The sequence below is a fragment of the Macaca nemestrina genome, chromosome 16 (assembly GCF_043159975.1).
Source record: "Macaca nemestrina isolate mMacNem1 chromosome 16, mMacNem.hap1, whole genome shotgun sequence".
Lineage (NCBI taxonomy): Eukaryota > Metazoa > Chordata > Mammalia > Primates > Cercopithecidae > Macaca > Macaca nemestrina.
The window spans coordinates 97,948,712-97,964,376 of record NC_092140.1 but is presented as its reverse complement, the minus strand read 5'-3'; the positions used below and the strand labels follow the sequence as shown (position 1 = coordinate 97,964,376).

General features: G+C 44.1%; 2 protein-coding genes across 5 annotated transcripts in view; one reads left to right on the top strand and one right to left on the bottom strand.

The window, feature by feature from the left end:
• LOC105490191 (uncharacterized) overlaps nt 1-15,665 on the top strand; it is a 293,460-nt gene that overhangs the window by 31,115 nt on the left and 246,680 nt on the right. The window contains exons 2-4 of one of the 4 annotated variants that reach the window (XM_071081507.1): nt 658-731; nt 3,955-4,109; nt 11,336-11,427. In XM_071081507.1, coding sequence (XP_070937608.1) covers nt 4,104-4,109; nt 11,336-11,427 — 98 coding nt within the window. In that variant the 5' untranslated portion in view covers nt 658-731; nt 3,955-4,103. Of the gene's footprint in view, nt 1-657; nt 732-3,954; nt 4,110-4,376; nt 4,515-11,335; nt 11,428-13,744; nt 13,801-15,665 lie in introns of those variants that run through there. The other 3 variants (XM_071081509.1, XM_071081508.1, XM_071081510.1) reach the window with 3 other exon arrangements.
• The window catches only part of LOC105490192 (fms related receptor tyrosine kinase 1), a 196,491-nt gene that overhangs the window by 24,454 nt on the left and 156,372 nt on the right, over nt 1-15,665 (bottom strand). The window contains exons 17-20 of the mRNA XM_011755594.3: nt 14,488-14,620; nt 9,362-9,466; nt 4,951-5,064; nt 2,768-2,856 (exon numbers count right to left, since the gene is read on the bottom strand). Of these exons, the coding sequence (XP_011753896.2) occupies nt 2,768-2,856; nt 4,951-5,064; nt 9,362-9,466; nt 14,488-14,620 (441 nt within the window). The remainder of the gene's footprint in view (nt 1-2,767; nt 2,857-4,950; nt 5,065-9,361; nt 9,467-14,487; nt 14,621-15,665) is intronic.

Genomic DNA, 15,665 nt, shown 5'->3' with positions numbered 1-15,665 from the left:
ATCAGACAAAGCGCTGGCAATAGTGTGGGGAGAAAAATGCTCCACATGCTCACTCAGGGCTTTGCGTGTGAAAACTCTCCCTGGGCAGCCTTCGTTCCCAAGGCACCCAGAAGTCACAGCCTAGGCACGTCCCCAAGGGCCAAAACTCAGGCTCCCTCACTCCCTTCCTGACTCCCCATCAATGGTATATTCAGCTCTGCTTATCAGTACCACTTTTGTTAAATAAACATAATTTACTGAACTCTTGGGACTCTGGCAGAATATAGTGAATTTATTACAAACCATATTTAAGGATCCCAGTTAATTTATTTGGAAAATGAAGTATTCCATTTGCAATTTAGCCTTTTGGTTTTGTCTTTCCTTTACCTTTATCTTCCAAATATGAAAGACAGCCATGGATTTTCCACAAAAACACTAAGCTCCACCAAGTTGCACAGGGAGGCAAATCATTAAATATAGCCAGAGAAGGAAGCAAACTCTTCAAAACAAAGGACGCACAAACCCAAACGTTCCATCCTGCCCAGGTCCCTAGGGTATTCTGCTGGCTTAGCTCTTCCTGAAGTCAGTCCAAAATTTCAGGACTAAGGGGAATTTGTACTGCCCTCAGCCCAAGGCACCACTTTCCACTTTTTCTTATACTTTTTTCACCTTATTTAGTGTGGTGCACAGAAAAGGCAGTGGAGGAGGAGTCAAGACAGCTGAGTTCTTTCTCCTTCTGACTTCACCTCATGGTAGGTGTGAATCCTTAAGCCAATCACTTGACTTCTCTGAGCATATCTACAGCCTGCGAGTATGAAACAACTGATCACAAAGATCCCTTTCAACTTCAAGATTCTAATTATTAGGCCGGGCACGGTGGCTCACACTTGTAATTCCAGCATTTTGCGAGGCTGAGGTAGGTGGATCACCTGAGGTCAGAAGTTTGACCAGCTTGGCCAACATGGTGAAACTCTGTCTCTACCAAAATATTCAAAAATTAGCTGGGCACTGTGGTGGGCTCCTGTAATCCCAGCTACTCGGGAGGGTAGAGGGAGGAGGATCACTTGAACCCGGGAAACGGAGGTTGTACTGAGCTGAGATCGCACACTGCACTCCAGCCTGGTGACAGAGAGAGGCTCTGTCTCAAAAAAAAAAAAAAAAAAAAAAAAAAAAAAAAAAAAGAGTTCTAATTATTAGAGGACCTGACTTAAACCTGGGGAAAATGATGTTCTTGCATATATTGCCTGTCTGGTAGAACACCTCTGTCTTTGATTAGATCAAAGTTTGAGGGATGAGAGAATTGGCCAGCTGTCCAGTGGTTCTTATTTGTGTGTGAAGATTCTTGCCCACATTATAAAGATGGACATCATTCTTGGATTTCAGACATTTTATCCACCATGTAGATCAGTGGCACGAAGTTGGACTCACCCAATTTTTCTATCTTAGTAGGTCAATGATGTTGATGATGATAATGACAGTGGTGGTGACGGTGATGATTAACATTTATTGAATGTTTAACTGAGAGATTTTCATTCTCCCGATAATCCCATCAGCTGGATTCTATTATAAGCTTCATTTAATAAATGAGGGAACTGAAACAGACAGGTTGAGTAATCTGCGTTCCCAGATTTCATGAGAGGTAGAGACAGGATTTGAATCCAGGAAGTCTGACTCCAGAGTCTCAGTGCTTAACCACCACATTACATGGATTCATCACCAGTGTTGCTGATTACTAGTTAATAATGTTGAATCACTGTCCCTTGGACTTCTTCAGCTCAGAGAAGGACACAGTATTGGTGCCATACGTCACACTGGCAAAGTTTTAGTAAATTATTTCTCCTCCATTCAATAATCTCTTTTTTTTTTTTTTGAGATGGAGTCTCACTCTGTTGCTCAGGCTAGAGTGCAGTGGCATGATCTCGGCTCACTGCAACCTCTGCCTCCCAGGCTCAAGCGATTCTCCTGCCTTAGCCTCCCTAGTAGCTGGGATTACAGGCGCAGGCCACTACGCCTGGCTAATTTTTGTATTTTTAATAGAGACGGATTTTCACCATGTTGGCCAGGCTGGTTTCGAACTCCTGACCTCACAAGATCCACCCGACTCGGCCTCCAAAGTTCTGGGATTACAGGCATGAGCCACCGGGCCGGTCCAATAATGTCTTTTAAACCTTGTTTGCCCTTAGGTCTTGGGTCCACATGTTCCTTTTACTACACAGCTTTTATTTAGGGATAAGGCTGGTTCAGAGTATATGTAGGGATGACATGGGTAGTGAGGGTGTCAGGAAGTGGGAGAAAGGGCAGTAGAAAGGAAAGATAATGCTTTCTGTCCCTAGCCCCATCATTGGTCTACTGCTGATTGTACAAGTCACTCAGTTGATTTAGCCTTAGTCAAAATCTAACCTAATAAATGGAGACAATTATATTAACTATTATTTTCCTTAAAGAAATAAGTGACTTGTATATGTCTGCATGTATATACACATACACACATACATAGGAAGACAAAGACAGAAAGTTATTGATAGATATTTAGATAGGTGGCTAGTAGATTTACTCTCAAATTATGGCTGCATACACACAAAGGGATCAAATGATTCTCTGTGCTATCCACACTAGAGTGTAACAGATTATCAGGGGGAAAAAACATGAAAAAAGGAGAAGCAGCAGAGATTGAGTTTTAAGCTTAATCATTAACAGAACAATACAGGTTTCTCTTGCTTTATGTTGCTACAGACTAAATGAAAACTCATTGCTATCTTTAAAAAACTCCAACTTTTAAAATCCTTACCTTGTTGAGAAAAAATAAGTCACGTTTGCTCTTGAGGTAGTTGGATAGATTTCCATATTTGCAGTATTCAACAATCACCATCAGAGGCCCTGCAGCCAAAACAGCACATGCTCATGCTCAGCCACACCAAGCCAGTCAGCCATTTGCCAGCCTTCAGCCTGCCTGAGAAACCTCAAATCAACCAGCCTTTGTATTAGTGGGGCCGAGGGATGCGATTTAAGGATGAGAGGCCCAAGAATACAGTGACTTTTTCAGTTTAACCTAAGGTGGCGTTTAAAGAACACAATTGAAACAGAAAAAAAAAAAAAAAAAAAAAAATGGAGGTGGGGGGCAGTGCAGAAGCTTTAGAGAGAAAGGATTAGAAGAAGGAGGACAGAAATACCTTTGAGGAGGGGAGAGGCAAAAGCCAGCCTCTCTGCCTCTTAACCAGACCCTTGCAAGTAGAGGGGCTTCTGGTTACTGTCACACCAGTCCTGGGACTATTAAGCAGCTCTTCCCTCCCTCCCAGGGCAGAGATGGCTACCTGGCCGTCTCTCCCCAGCAGTGTCTGCGCAATTTGCCTTGGGGCTTGCCAGAGTATCTAAAGCAGGAGTCGGCAAACTCTTCTTGTAAAGGTCCAGCTAGTAAACATTTCAGGCTTTGCAGACCAAGGAGCTACTACTCAGTTCTGCCTTTGTAGCTTGGAAACAACCAAACAAGTATAACTGTGCTCCAAGAAAACTGTGAACACAGAAATTTGAATTTCATACAATTTCATGTCATGAAATATTATTTTCATTTTTTATTTTTTTCCCCCAACTATTGAAAAAGGTCAAACCATTTTAAGCTCACAGGCTGACCTTGGTTTGTCAACCCGACCCCGGTCTGAAGGAAGCAAGAGGGTTGGAAAGGAAGTCCAGCTGCACTGTGGCGCCCATGTGGTGCTCTGAAGGCCTCCTCTCTCCTGCTCTGCGTTTCCACTGCGTGCTTGGGCTGGGCACGCAACCCACAAAGCAAGGACCACTTCCGGGTCAAAGGGGAGTGACCCTGGCGCTGCTTCACCCGCCGCCGCCCAGGGGATGCCGGGAGCCCAAAAGCCGCTAGTTCTTTTTTGTGTTATGCAGAAGTTGGGCTGGTCCTGGTGGAGTGGTTTTCTCTTACTATGAGGACACGCTAGAAATCCTGATAGCATCTCATCTTCCCCCTAGGTTCCCGAACGGGAAGTTGCTTCCAGAGTTTTTTATCTCCCCTCTATGGCGGCGGTTGCCGCAGAGCTCGACACCTGCCTGGGGTCCGGCCGCTCTCCTCAGAGCTGCTTCCATACTGGCGCCCGGCTGCAGGGAGCTGACGGCCGCGCATGAGGGTAGGCTGTCTCATTATCCCTGGTCAGTTTTACAGATGCAGTTGAGGCGAACAGAATGAGGTTGCCACGACAAAGAACTGGAGAAAATGTTACCGAGAATGACGGAGAAGCAGGCGGAGCCCTGGCCAGGTCCCTCCGACTCTTTCTGGCCTCCCCGGCCGTTAGCGCCTCTCTAACCACCTCTGCCCCTGGCAGATAGGTCTTCCCCAGCTACCCTTCATCCCTGCTACCTCTTTTGAGAGCTGGAGAAAACATCGGCATGCACAGCTCCTTTGCACCTTGCTGGCGCAAACAGTGATCACACATCTACTCTCAAGCTCTAACCCTGCCATACGGAAAGAAAGATCTGCGACAACATGCTGGAGCTGTTAATCATAAAGCACGGCTCTGTCCCTGCTCCCTTGGGTAAGGTCTATCTGCATGGTGGATCTGGAGGGAAGGGCCCCCACATCACCTCCTCCTGGGACCCTACCAGTAGTGATTCATTCATTCCTTTAGGTGAAGCTTCAAGGAATATGCAACCTTCCACCTTTTACCTTGGCTCTGACCACACTTCTTCAAACCCATCCTGAGAGAAAAGTGCCCTCTGCTTGGCCTAGAGCCTGTGGAAGGAGATCTAAAAGGGAGTCCTCTTCAGAATCTTTAAATTAGCTGCACAGGGAAGGGATTTATGGGAGCACCCTTCTGTAGATGCACAAGTTGTTTCTTCTGGAGCTATGAGGGAGGCCATTTTCCCGGAGGCGAGGAAGCACAGTGCCAGGGAGAAGGAGCTTTAAGGCAGAGAACTGTTCTCCCAGCCTGTGCAGGGGGAGATGGAGCCGGCCCTCCCCTTCTCCATTACCTCCTTGCTTGGTGCAGGCTCCCAGCAGGTTAACCACGTTCAGATGGTGGCCAATGTGGGTCAAGATTTTGAGCTCAGTCATCAGAGCTTTGTACTCGCTGGCCGTGGCCCCCTCTGTGTGAGAAGCAAGGAAGAGTCAGGGCGACAGGACAATGGGGCTCCTTCCGCCGGAGGCGGCATTCTTGCCCTCCTTGTTTGTCAGTGCTCAGCCGGTTGCTTCACTAACTTCCCCACATTCTGCAGAAAGGCCAAGTCTCCAGACTGTTTTCATTACTCCCACCCTCCTGAGCCAACATCCTTTTGATTACAGTTAGGCCCAGCACAGTAGTGGGGTTAGTCACTGGACATTTCCTCTTGGTGGACCTAGTTCTGTTCAGCAATGCGCTGACTCAGAACTGAGCACCTCGTGAAAGTGCCTTCCAAAGGCTTCCCTCTGTCGGAACCAGGTGCAGCAAGAACCCACCAGGCAGGGAGTACACTTCCACGTCCTTTCTTCTCACCTTCTCCCTTTGGAGAGTCACAGAGAAGGAGCACAAGGGGCCTGCCAGGGCAGAAGGGCTACTTTTGTAAACATCTTTGTAATGTGTTCTTTTCTCCCTATAACCCTTTCCTCTCTGGAGTTCACAGGGTTATCTTGGGTTGTGAGGATCCATAGCATCTGACTTCGACTTCAATCTCAGAGATAAGCATTATCAGTCCAAGAATTAGCAGAGGCTAAAGCCTAAATTGAGTTTGTTCTGTTTGTTCTTATTAGTTAATTTGCAAGGCATTTAAACATTTTAAATTATTTTTAGAAATATAAAAATCAAATAATCTTGCTGTAAAATATTTCAACAATATAAGTTGGAATAAAAAGATACGAAGTAAAATGATCTAGATAAAAAGTGAAAGCCACTCCAACCCACTTGCCTTCTTAGAAGCAGCCACTGTTAATAGTTTGGTGTTCAGACCTTTTTCTATGCATTTATAAATATGTATATTCAATCAGAGGTCCTATATATATATATGAGATCATATACATATATAGTCTATTTTAAAAAATTTGTTTCCTTCCTTTTAATAAATCAGAGACTTTTTCTATTCTTTTTATTTATTTCTATTTTTTATTTTTATTTTTTTGAGACAGAGTCTCACTCTGTCACCCAGGCTGGAGTGCAGTGGTGTGATTTCAGCTCCCTGCAACCTCCTCCTCCTGGGTTCAAGTGATTCTCATGCCTCAGCCTCCCGAGTAGCTGGGATTACAGGTGTATGCCACAATGCCTGGCTAATTTTTGTATTTTTAGTAGAGACAGGGTTTCACCATGCTCCTGACTTCAGGTGATTCACCCGCCCTGGCCTCTCAAAGTGCTGGGATTACAGGTGTGACACACCGTGCTCAGCATGTTAATCACGTTAATGGTGGCCACTGTGGGCCCATTCTTTTTAATTGATTAATGGTGTCCCTGACATTTAGAGTGTCTGTAGTCTTTTTGCTATTACAATTAATACTGTGATAGTCTTTGTGTAATCTCTGTGCACACACGTAAGTGTTTCTGTAGGACAGTGTCCTGGAAGTGGGTTAGAGGTATGTGCATTTAACATTGTGGTAGATACCAACATGGTATTTCATAAGCACAAATCATTTTTAATAATAACCAGATAAACTCCAAAGCCTGCGCATGGGGTTAGGGCTGGTTTACAGTAGATGCTCAACGAATATTTTGGAATAAATAAACACAATTACTCTTCTTATTTCAGACATGAGTGTAAGGCCTAAAAAGATTAATATTTTTGCTCAAGGACACTTTGAAAGAGCTTTTGACTCATGGCCTTTGTTTCACTTTATGCTTTTTTTGTTTTTTTCTTTTTTTTGAGACGGAGTCTCGCTCCGTCACCCAGGCTGGAGTGCAGTGGCATGATCTCGGCTTATTGCAACCTCCAACCCCTGGGTTCAAGTGATTCTCCTGCCTCAGCCTCTCAAGTAGCTGGGACTACAGGCACCCACCACCACGCCCGGCTAATTTCTGTTTTTTTAGTAGAGATGGGATTTTGCCATGGGCTGGTCTTGAATGCCTGACCTCGTGATCCGCCCACCTCGGCCTCCCAAAGTGCTGGGGTTACAGGCATAAACCACCGTGCCGGGCCATGCCTTTTTTATATCTCCAAGAAACACAAGGCCAATTAATTTAAGCAAGAAAGCTGAATGAATTTTTTTTTAAGGAATTTTATAGAGTGGGTGATTTGGCAGTCTTTTATAATCAATGCTGATGGCTAAAAAAAAAAAAAGAAATAGGCATTTATGAAGACACGACACATGCACTCTGTATTACATAGAAGAGATTCTCTGAGCCTTTAAAAAAAAGCTGAGCTACAGTGGCTCACGTCTGTAATCCCAGAACTTTGGGAGGCTGAGACAGGAAGATTGCTTGAGCCCAGGAGTTTGAGACCAGCCTGGGTAGGATGGTGAGACTATCTCTACAAAAAAGTTTTTTTTTAATTAGCTAGGTGTGATGGTGTGAGCCTGTAGTCCCAGCTACTTGAGAGGCTGAGGTGGGAGGACTGCTTGAGCCTGAGAAGCAGAGACTGCAGTGAACTATGATCATGCTACTGTACTCTAACCTGGGTGACAGAGTAAAACCCTGTCTCTTAGGGAAAAAAAAAAAAATCTCAAGTTAGAATCTTCTTTCAAACTCATTCGTCTCCCTATAACCCTTTCCTCTTTGAAGGAAAAAAACCAGGCTCTGGTTCAGCTTGCTGTATTTATAGGCAGGGCCACAGGAGTTATCTTGGATCCCCAACAGACTAGTGTGGCCATCAGAGCTGCCTCTCCTAGAGGACAATTTGTGGCAGCAAGAAGGGAAATGGGACTAGCTGAGGAAACAGTTGCTTCCAGATTTAGTTTCCACCTATCTCTAGGTTGGATACTGGATTGCCTCCATAAACCAGGCCAGGATCATTTTCAGGGTTTTGGAGCAGTGGGCCAATTCCAGGAGGCCAGACCTCTGCAGCCCCTCTTTTGTGGCAGACTGGTGTGGAGGAAAGAGCACTGCATTCAAAGCTGGAAGACTTTCGCACACGAATCCTGACTTACACTGAGCAGCTGTGTGGCCTTGCAGAGGCTCTTTAACCTTTCTTGGCCATGTTTCCTCATCTGCAAACAGGATAATAATGTCTACCTCACAAAGCTGTTGAAAGGACATAAGAAAAATGGCCGTTTCATATGGTTCAGCCTAATATGAAAAGCATCTAGTCTGGTGCTTTCTAGTTGATGCCTCTTCTCTTCAGAATCTGGGGTTCTTGAGGGGAGGGTGCTAGCATGCCTCTATTTTGACAGAAATACCTGCCATCGTCTGGGAAGTCTACTCCAAACAAAAGTTCTCACTTGTGGATGCCAAACTCCTTCCCATACTACTTTCAGAGTAGAACTGGCAGGTCCTTTGCAGAGTTTTATTAGTTTTTTCTTGAGGAGTACAGCCTTTTGAAGTTGAAAATATATTTACATGGGCCTTTTGAAATAATGGAGTTATTGCTAGAAGATTAAGAACTTTGAAGTCTCTCTACGCAAACAGCCCTTTCTCCTGGAGCCTGTACTAGGTACCTGTGTAGTTGGACTCACAGCTTGCTGGGCTTCAAAATCTCCCAGCAATATCCTGGAGACTTTGGAAAGTTAAAAGCTGCTTTTTGAGTTTTCAGTTCTGTTGAATTGAAGCATCATAAAATTCCATTACAGATGAGGAAATGAAGTAGTTTCTACACTGTAAAGGACCTGTGAGTCTTTGAGACATTTGGTTCACACAATTTTCACTGATTTTCATTTTCAATCTGTCTTTGGTGTTGGGCATAAGTCACTGTGTGACTTGGTTCTACCTCCCAGTGCTTCACAGAGTAGTAGTATGTTTCAACACTAGAAAGATAATTCAGTTTTTCAAATTGCTAAAGAGGAAATGTTTTATGGCTGAGGTTGTTAGTATAAAATAGTTTAGAGTTCTGGTCAACTCAATTGTTCTAGCTTTATAGTTTTACTTTATAGTCAGGTCAAGCCCAAGCAAAGCCATTGGGATTTAGGATGTGCTGCTAAGTTTCCATTACAGCATCACAGTGGATCATGCCAAAATTTGAACCTGCAGTTACAATGGGCTTAAGTCCCTTGTTGTCTACAGTCTGTGATGTGAGAAGAGAAAGACCTTTGAGGTGACAGAGATCATTTTCCTGTGGACTGTGCTGGATTGTTCCATTTACAAGGTTTATTCTGAGCTCGTGCTGGCCTAATGTAAAACTCATGAGCATAGAGGCCTCTAGCAGTAGAAAAAAATTATGTGGCCGGGGCAGGAAAAGCTTGTGTCTGTTCCCAGGCTATATCTAACTTGTACCAACATTTAGGAAATGCAAAATGGTGATGCGTCAGTTGAAAGCCAAACTACAGCATACATACCTTTCAGCATTTTCACAGCCACAGTCCGGCATGTAGGTGATTTCTTAATGCCAAATGCTGATGCTTGAACCACTTTTCCAAAAGCCCCTCTTCCAAGTGATTTGCCTACAATGAAGAGAAGACAGTGGTTTGTTTGCCAAAGCAATAGGGTGAATTTAAGTCTTTTTCAGGAAGGAAATGCCTTTTCCTATGTGTGCATGTGAGGCATGGAATCTCCAGTGAACTGACCCTAAAAGAGACAAAGTAAGGGACTTGTTTCTGGAGCCTCTTCCTTTCAACTCTTAACTCTGTTCCTGAGGCCCCACATCCTTCAGAGATAGAGTAAGTCCCTAGAAGGCATTCAGTGAAGGGAGATGTCCAGTTTCCTTTCCACAAGGTCCTCACATAGGAGAGATGGGACCAAGTCCGTTCCATTGTTTGATAACATTATGACCAAGAAGACTTCCCTGTGTGGAACCTAAGCTCTTTTTCTTGCCATTTGCAGTCATTTTCTCTCATCTGTTTTCAGCAAAAAGGGAGAAATAGAAAATGGTGGTTACTACTGTGGATTATAATAAAGCTCATAACTTTCAAATAATCACTAAGTCATTTCTCTGACTTCCCTACCAGGCAAAATATTCCCAGTCTTTCTAATGTGTCTTATATGAATATTACGAATCCTCATGGTTCAGCACAAGAGCCTGGTCAACTGCTGGTAGAGATTGGTTTCAACCCCGGAGAGGTAGTTGCTAAATGCAATAACCAAGCAAGGTTTCTTCCATGGTCTCCATAATGCTATGCTCTAATGACTGTTAATATGTTTCCTTCCCTGTCCTAGAATGAGCCCCCCTGAGTAAAGCGGGGCAAGGACCATGTCTGAATCTTCCTTGAACCTAACTTGGTGCCTGGTGCTATCTGTTATTACCGTATATTGCTGCCCAATGGAGAGTAGTGTTCAGGAATTTGTGGGATGCACAAAGCGAGTCTCCTAGTCATAGGTAACTAGAGGGGCCCGTGGGATAGAGACCCTGAGATTGATGCCCTTTGGGGAGGGCACTCCCTGGAGTACCCTAAGCTACCTTTTATATCGGGGAACTTCCTTTTGCACATCAGGAAACAGCTCAGTAGAACCCAGAGAAATGGTACCCCTCTAGCATGATATGCTCAAAGAAGAGTAAGTGAAATAAGTCACTCTTTTTTGGCTCTTCTTGGGGGAAGGGGAAATGACAGAATACCATGGGTTGGTTAAAACTATTATAAATCCTGGCAGTTAGACTGTTAATTTAACACAACCCCTCCTTTCCCAACCAAGTGCTCTTTCTTAGACCTGTCTGATAATGTGCCTTCAGTTAATTAACCTTCTTTCCTTTCTTCCCTCCTCATACTCCCCTCCCTTTCTCCAAAGGATATTTTTGTTTGTTTGTTTGTTTGTTTCTTGTAGTTTGTAATGAAGCTTTGCTTCTTCCTCATCATATTAGAAGCTTTCTACTTTTATGCCCAACTACTGAGTGACAAAAATGTCTTTACCTTGCTCTGCTTAATGTCTTCCACTACCCACCACCCCAGGTGTCCAGTTAGGATGTATGAAAATTTCAGTTATACCAGTGTCATCATTAGGGCCTCTGTGTGGCTGTCTGCAGGGACATGCTCTGCATTCAGAGGGAACACCAGAGAGATGACACGTTTCTCTTTTTGTGAAACATGCTCCTGTGGTGATTACTAAACGACATTCCTCCCAGAGCATGCAACATGGGCAGAGCTACAGCCTCTGCTTCCTTCTTCGTGTAAAATTGTCCAAGAAATAGACCAGGATGGGGACCCTTGAGTTGAAATAAAAGAGCCTTCAGTGGATCCTGAAGGTGCTACATCTGAAAATCAGGTGTGGGAACAGCGCTGGCAGATGCCTTCTCTATACTAGTAAAAACTAGTGCATTTTGGTTGGAGGTTTATTCCTTGTTTTATTTGGAATAAAAAATCAATGTTTTTCTTCCACAGTGCCTTCTGCCATCTAAAAAGAAAAGTGTCCTGAGCCTGAGAAATATCCGGATCTTTTCTCCTCACACTCCTAAGACTCTTGAATGTTTGGGGTAAGTGGCATCCTTTGCACTTTCCATAGTTTCAGCCCCCACATCCCGTCACAACACACTTTATTTTAACAAGTGTTTGGGACTTTGCTTCTTATCAGTGAGAATAAACTGGCTTTCATTTGGCTTCCTTCAGTCTTTTCATTTATTCTCTTGGAAGCCGACTGCTGCCTCATAAAACAGCATGAAGCTGTTATGGGCTCCTTAGTCATCTGATGTGTTGGAATCCTTCTGCAGACCCATGGTTCCAGTTTCAGGGGAGCCCAAACTGCATCAGACTTGACCTCACCTGATCCTTCTTTTCCCTTAAAATTCTCCTCAGTGTTTCCTGGAATGCCACTAACTAGCTCGGAAGTGTGCTAGGTCATTCCCATACAATGCAAGGATATTGGAATCTCCTCCAAGAATGTTTTGGCCTGGCCAGGGGCCCTGGACACTGGGGAGAGTGCATGGCAGCATGGGCTGGGCTGTCTCTGGCATTCAGGGCTGGTCTTACAAGAGGCAGCACCAGCCCAGGCACCATTCGCTTGCCAAACTCCAGACTACCTGTATGGTCAGCTATGTTAGGTAATTCTGACTTTTGATTATTTTCCAATAGAAAGATGCAATGTTGAACATTCTTCTTCTTCTTTTTTTTTTTTTTTTTGGAAATGGACTCTCACTCTGTCTCCCAGGCCAGAGTGCCGTGGCATGATTTTGGCTCACTGCAACCTCCACCTCCCGGGTTCAAATGATTCTCCTGGCCCAGCCTCCTGAGTAGCTGGGACTGCAGGCACGCATCATCACACCTGACTCATGTTTGTATTTTTAGTAGAGACATGGTTTCACCATGTTGGCCAGGCTGGTCTCAAACTCCTGACCTCAGGTGATCCACCTGCCTCAGCCTCCCAAAGTGCAGGGATTACAAGCGTGAGCCACCAACCGGCCTATTCTAACTTTAATAAATTTATAGGAGCTGAATTCTCTCCTAAGTTCTGTGATAAATTTATAGAAGCTGAATTCGCTCCCATGGGTTAGTGAGGAATCATTTTTTTTTAAAGGTTCCTTTTGTTCTTGGATTTCAGGAATTTTAGTGGTAGCAACACCTTTGACCCAAGCTCCAACTGCATCCATCTATCAGGTACTATAAATTCCAACCTCACTCACTAGGGCTGCTGATAGCAACCAACACAGTAGACGCAGCTGAAACCAGATATAACCTTGTGTATTTCTCTACATTTACAACGCCAGTATAACTGCCAGTTAAAACAGCCTTTTCTCTCTATCTGGACATAATCTGGGTTATTTTCAGTTGCTAGACATTACTTCAAATTACTTTGTCATTTATTTGGCTTAAGAAATAAACAAGTCTTGGGCCTCCTTGCTCCCACGGTAATCAATCAGAGGAGTATACCTCCGGGCCTTGCAGCCACACTCTGCATTGAAAGACAAAGTTAGCAGACTTGACACACTTTTTCTCACCCATCAGAGACACTCAAATGGACATTAGCCAAATCCTAGCATGTGGCAACTCTGGAAAGGAAAAGAGCGATAAGAATGATCTTTAACAAGGAGACTGAAAATCATAATCCTGAAATGGGAATATTTAAACCCACAGAGCCCCAGGGGAATTCTGGCAGAGGATTAGCAATCTGTGATGCGGTGTGGATCGCAATGATACTAGGAAGGAATGAAGCGATGGGACAGAAAGCTCATGTGTCCTGTACTGGAAGAAGCACGTTTGATTATGACTAATAACTCTGGAAAGCAATGTGGGCTGAGAATGGCTCGTGGTTGTGGGAAAATTATCCCCTATTTCCTGCCGAGGTCACTGAGGGGCTGGGCTAGCTGCCATATAATTAAGACTTGCAGAAGGAACTCATCCAGTGTGCCACCTGCCCTTAACTACTCTAAATGTAGTTGAGTTTTTCTCCCGTCCACAGCCATTGCTGGCTCTCTCCTGTCTCTCCAGCTTTTAACTGATTTCCAAGTTTCCTCCCCAAGCCAAATAGAACACGCTCCTGAGGCCAGTCCTTTCTCAATGTAAGCAGAATCATTTCAAAGCCCAAGAGAAAAACAAAAGCCATTTTCCCCTCTCTGCCCCCTACATCCCTCACCCCAGTATCATTTGCTTGTAAGGAAAGGGGCGATACTGTTGAATTTGGAACAACAGGCTCTCCACACTGAGAGTGACAAGCTCCAAGAATACCGGATCCACAATCTGTTTTCCTTGTTTCAACTACTAATGACTCTGGCATACACAGGAGTGAGTGGAAAACTTTCAGAAGCCACAATCCAAACATTTTGGGTAGGAGTAATTGAGGTTTCAATTGTTTTGTAGCACCAGAGGCTGGAGATTAATGGACTTTGTGACGTCTGAGCTGGAGGAACTGGAAGGTAGGCTGCGGGAAAGCACATTTGCCTGCTGTTTATAGCATCTGTGCTACCTGGAAAACAACAGTCTTTGCTCTTCAAAAGTGAAACTTAAATGACTCCTCTAGGGCTTTCTACTTGGTCTGGACATTCCCAGGAAAATCGAAGTATGTAATATGTGGATTTGTGCAGAGGGTTTTTTTGATCCATGGCCTTGAAGAGCACCAACTCTTTCACCAAATGTTTGATTTCACTGTTCCTTGCCACCCTCAATTACGTTCTGGATCACATATTTCTAATCCCTCAACAGTTTCATTACGTAAGAGTACGTGTACTTGTAAGCCTCCTGTTGGAACACCTCTCTCCCCGTCCCCCTTCACTTATCACTTTTGCGCCTATCTCCAGAGTGAGCCTTTGAGGGAAGAGATGCACACACCTTTGCGTCTCCAGTGCTTAGACCAGTGTCTGCTGCTCAGAGAAGGTGCCCAATAACTGTTGAATGAACAAACAGGTGCTGCCTGTCACCTTGTACTGTTATCTGAGCATTGCTTTGGAATTATTTACTTTTGTGTCCATCTCCCTTGATGGTTTGTGAGCAGCTGGAGGGTAGAATCCCAGGTCTGGTTTACTTTTGCATCTCTCAAAGCACAGTGCTTTTAATGTAATATGTACTCAGTATAGGTTTATAAATCTGTTGAACAAGTATCTTACCCAGTTTAAGTCTCTCCCGGGCAAACTCCCACTTGCTGGCATCATAAGGGAGCCGCTCACACTGCTCATCCAGGGGAACTTCATCGGGGTCCATTATAATTGATAGGTAGTCAGTCTTTATTTCAGAAGAAGACTGAGAAATAAAGAGATCTCAAAGTCATTAAGAAGAAAACAACTTTACGAATCCTGGATATTCAGTTAACATCCACTGTTTTATTTGGGATCATTTGGTTGAAACTGTGTGGCCAGGTACAGAAAGTACTTCTCCACATTCACATACAGTCATCATACTTAAGTGTGCAATTTCTATTAAACAACTCCTTACTATTCCCACACTACATTTCTGTAATGTGAGCTCTACCATCCTATCTTGGATAACATGCGCTCAAACTCTCCAGTGACCTTATGTGTTGTACTTGATCTTAAACAATTATATGATGGTCTTGCTAAAAAATGCAAAGCATTTTTATAAAGTCATTCCAAACAATGACTAAAAATAACTTTCCATGGCCATCTTGTATAAGCAGAAATATACATTACAGATGCGCCAACAGTCGGGTGCATTGTGGCTTTTCTACATATATAGGAAAGGCAAGAAGTGGCAAAGTAAACCCAGGATCCCTGGGGCACTGAAAGGCACATTTCTTATGAAGTGTTTACACTTTCAGAAGGTCTGACCTCTTAGTTGCTTCAGCTATCTGGAAAGGTTGTAGCTGAATCCTTAGTGAGATTAGAGTAAGGTTTACCTTCTGTAAGAAATGGAAGTTGAGGCCATATGTGGTGGCCTGTAATCCCAGCACTTTAAGAGGCTGAGGTGGGCGGATCACCTGAGGTTAGGAGTTCTAGACCAGCCTGGCCAACATGATGAAACCCCGTCTCTACTAAAAATACAAAAATGAGCCGGGTGTGGTGATACACGCCTGTAGTCCCAGCTACTCAGGAGGCTGAGGCAGGAGAACTGCTTGAACCCAGGAGGCGGAGGTTGCAGTAAGCCAAGATGGCGCCACCGTACTCCAGCGTGGGTGACAGAGTGAGACTCTGTCTTAAAAAAAACAAAATTGATTATTTCAAAGGTCAAGGAGTAAATATGGTATAAGACTTACACACAAGCCACATTCTGAGTTCCTTTGGCCATTGGTAGGATGTCAAGTGAGTAAGGCAGACATCTGCCTTGAAGT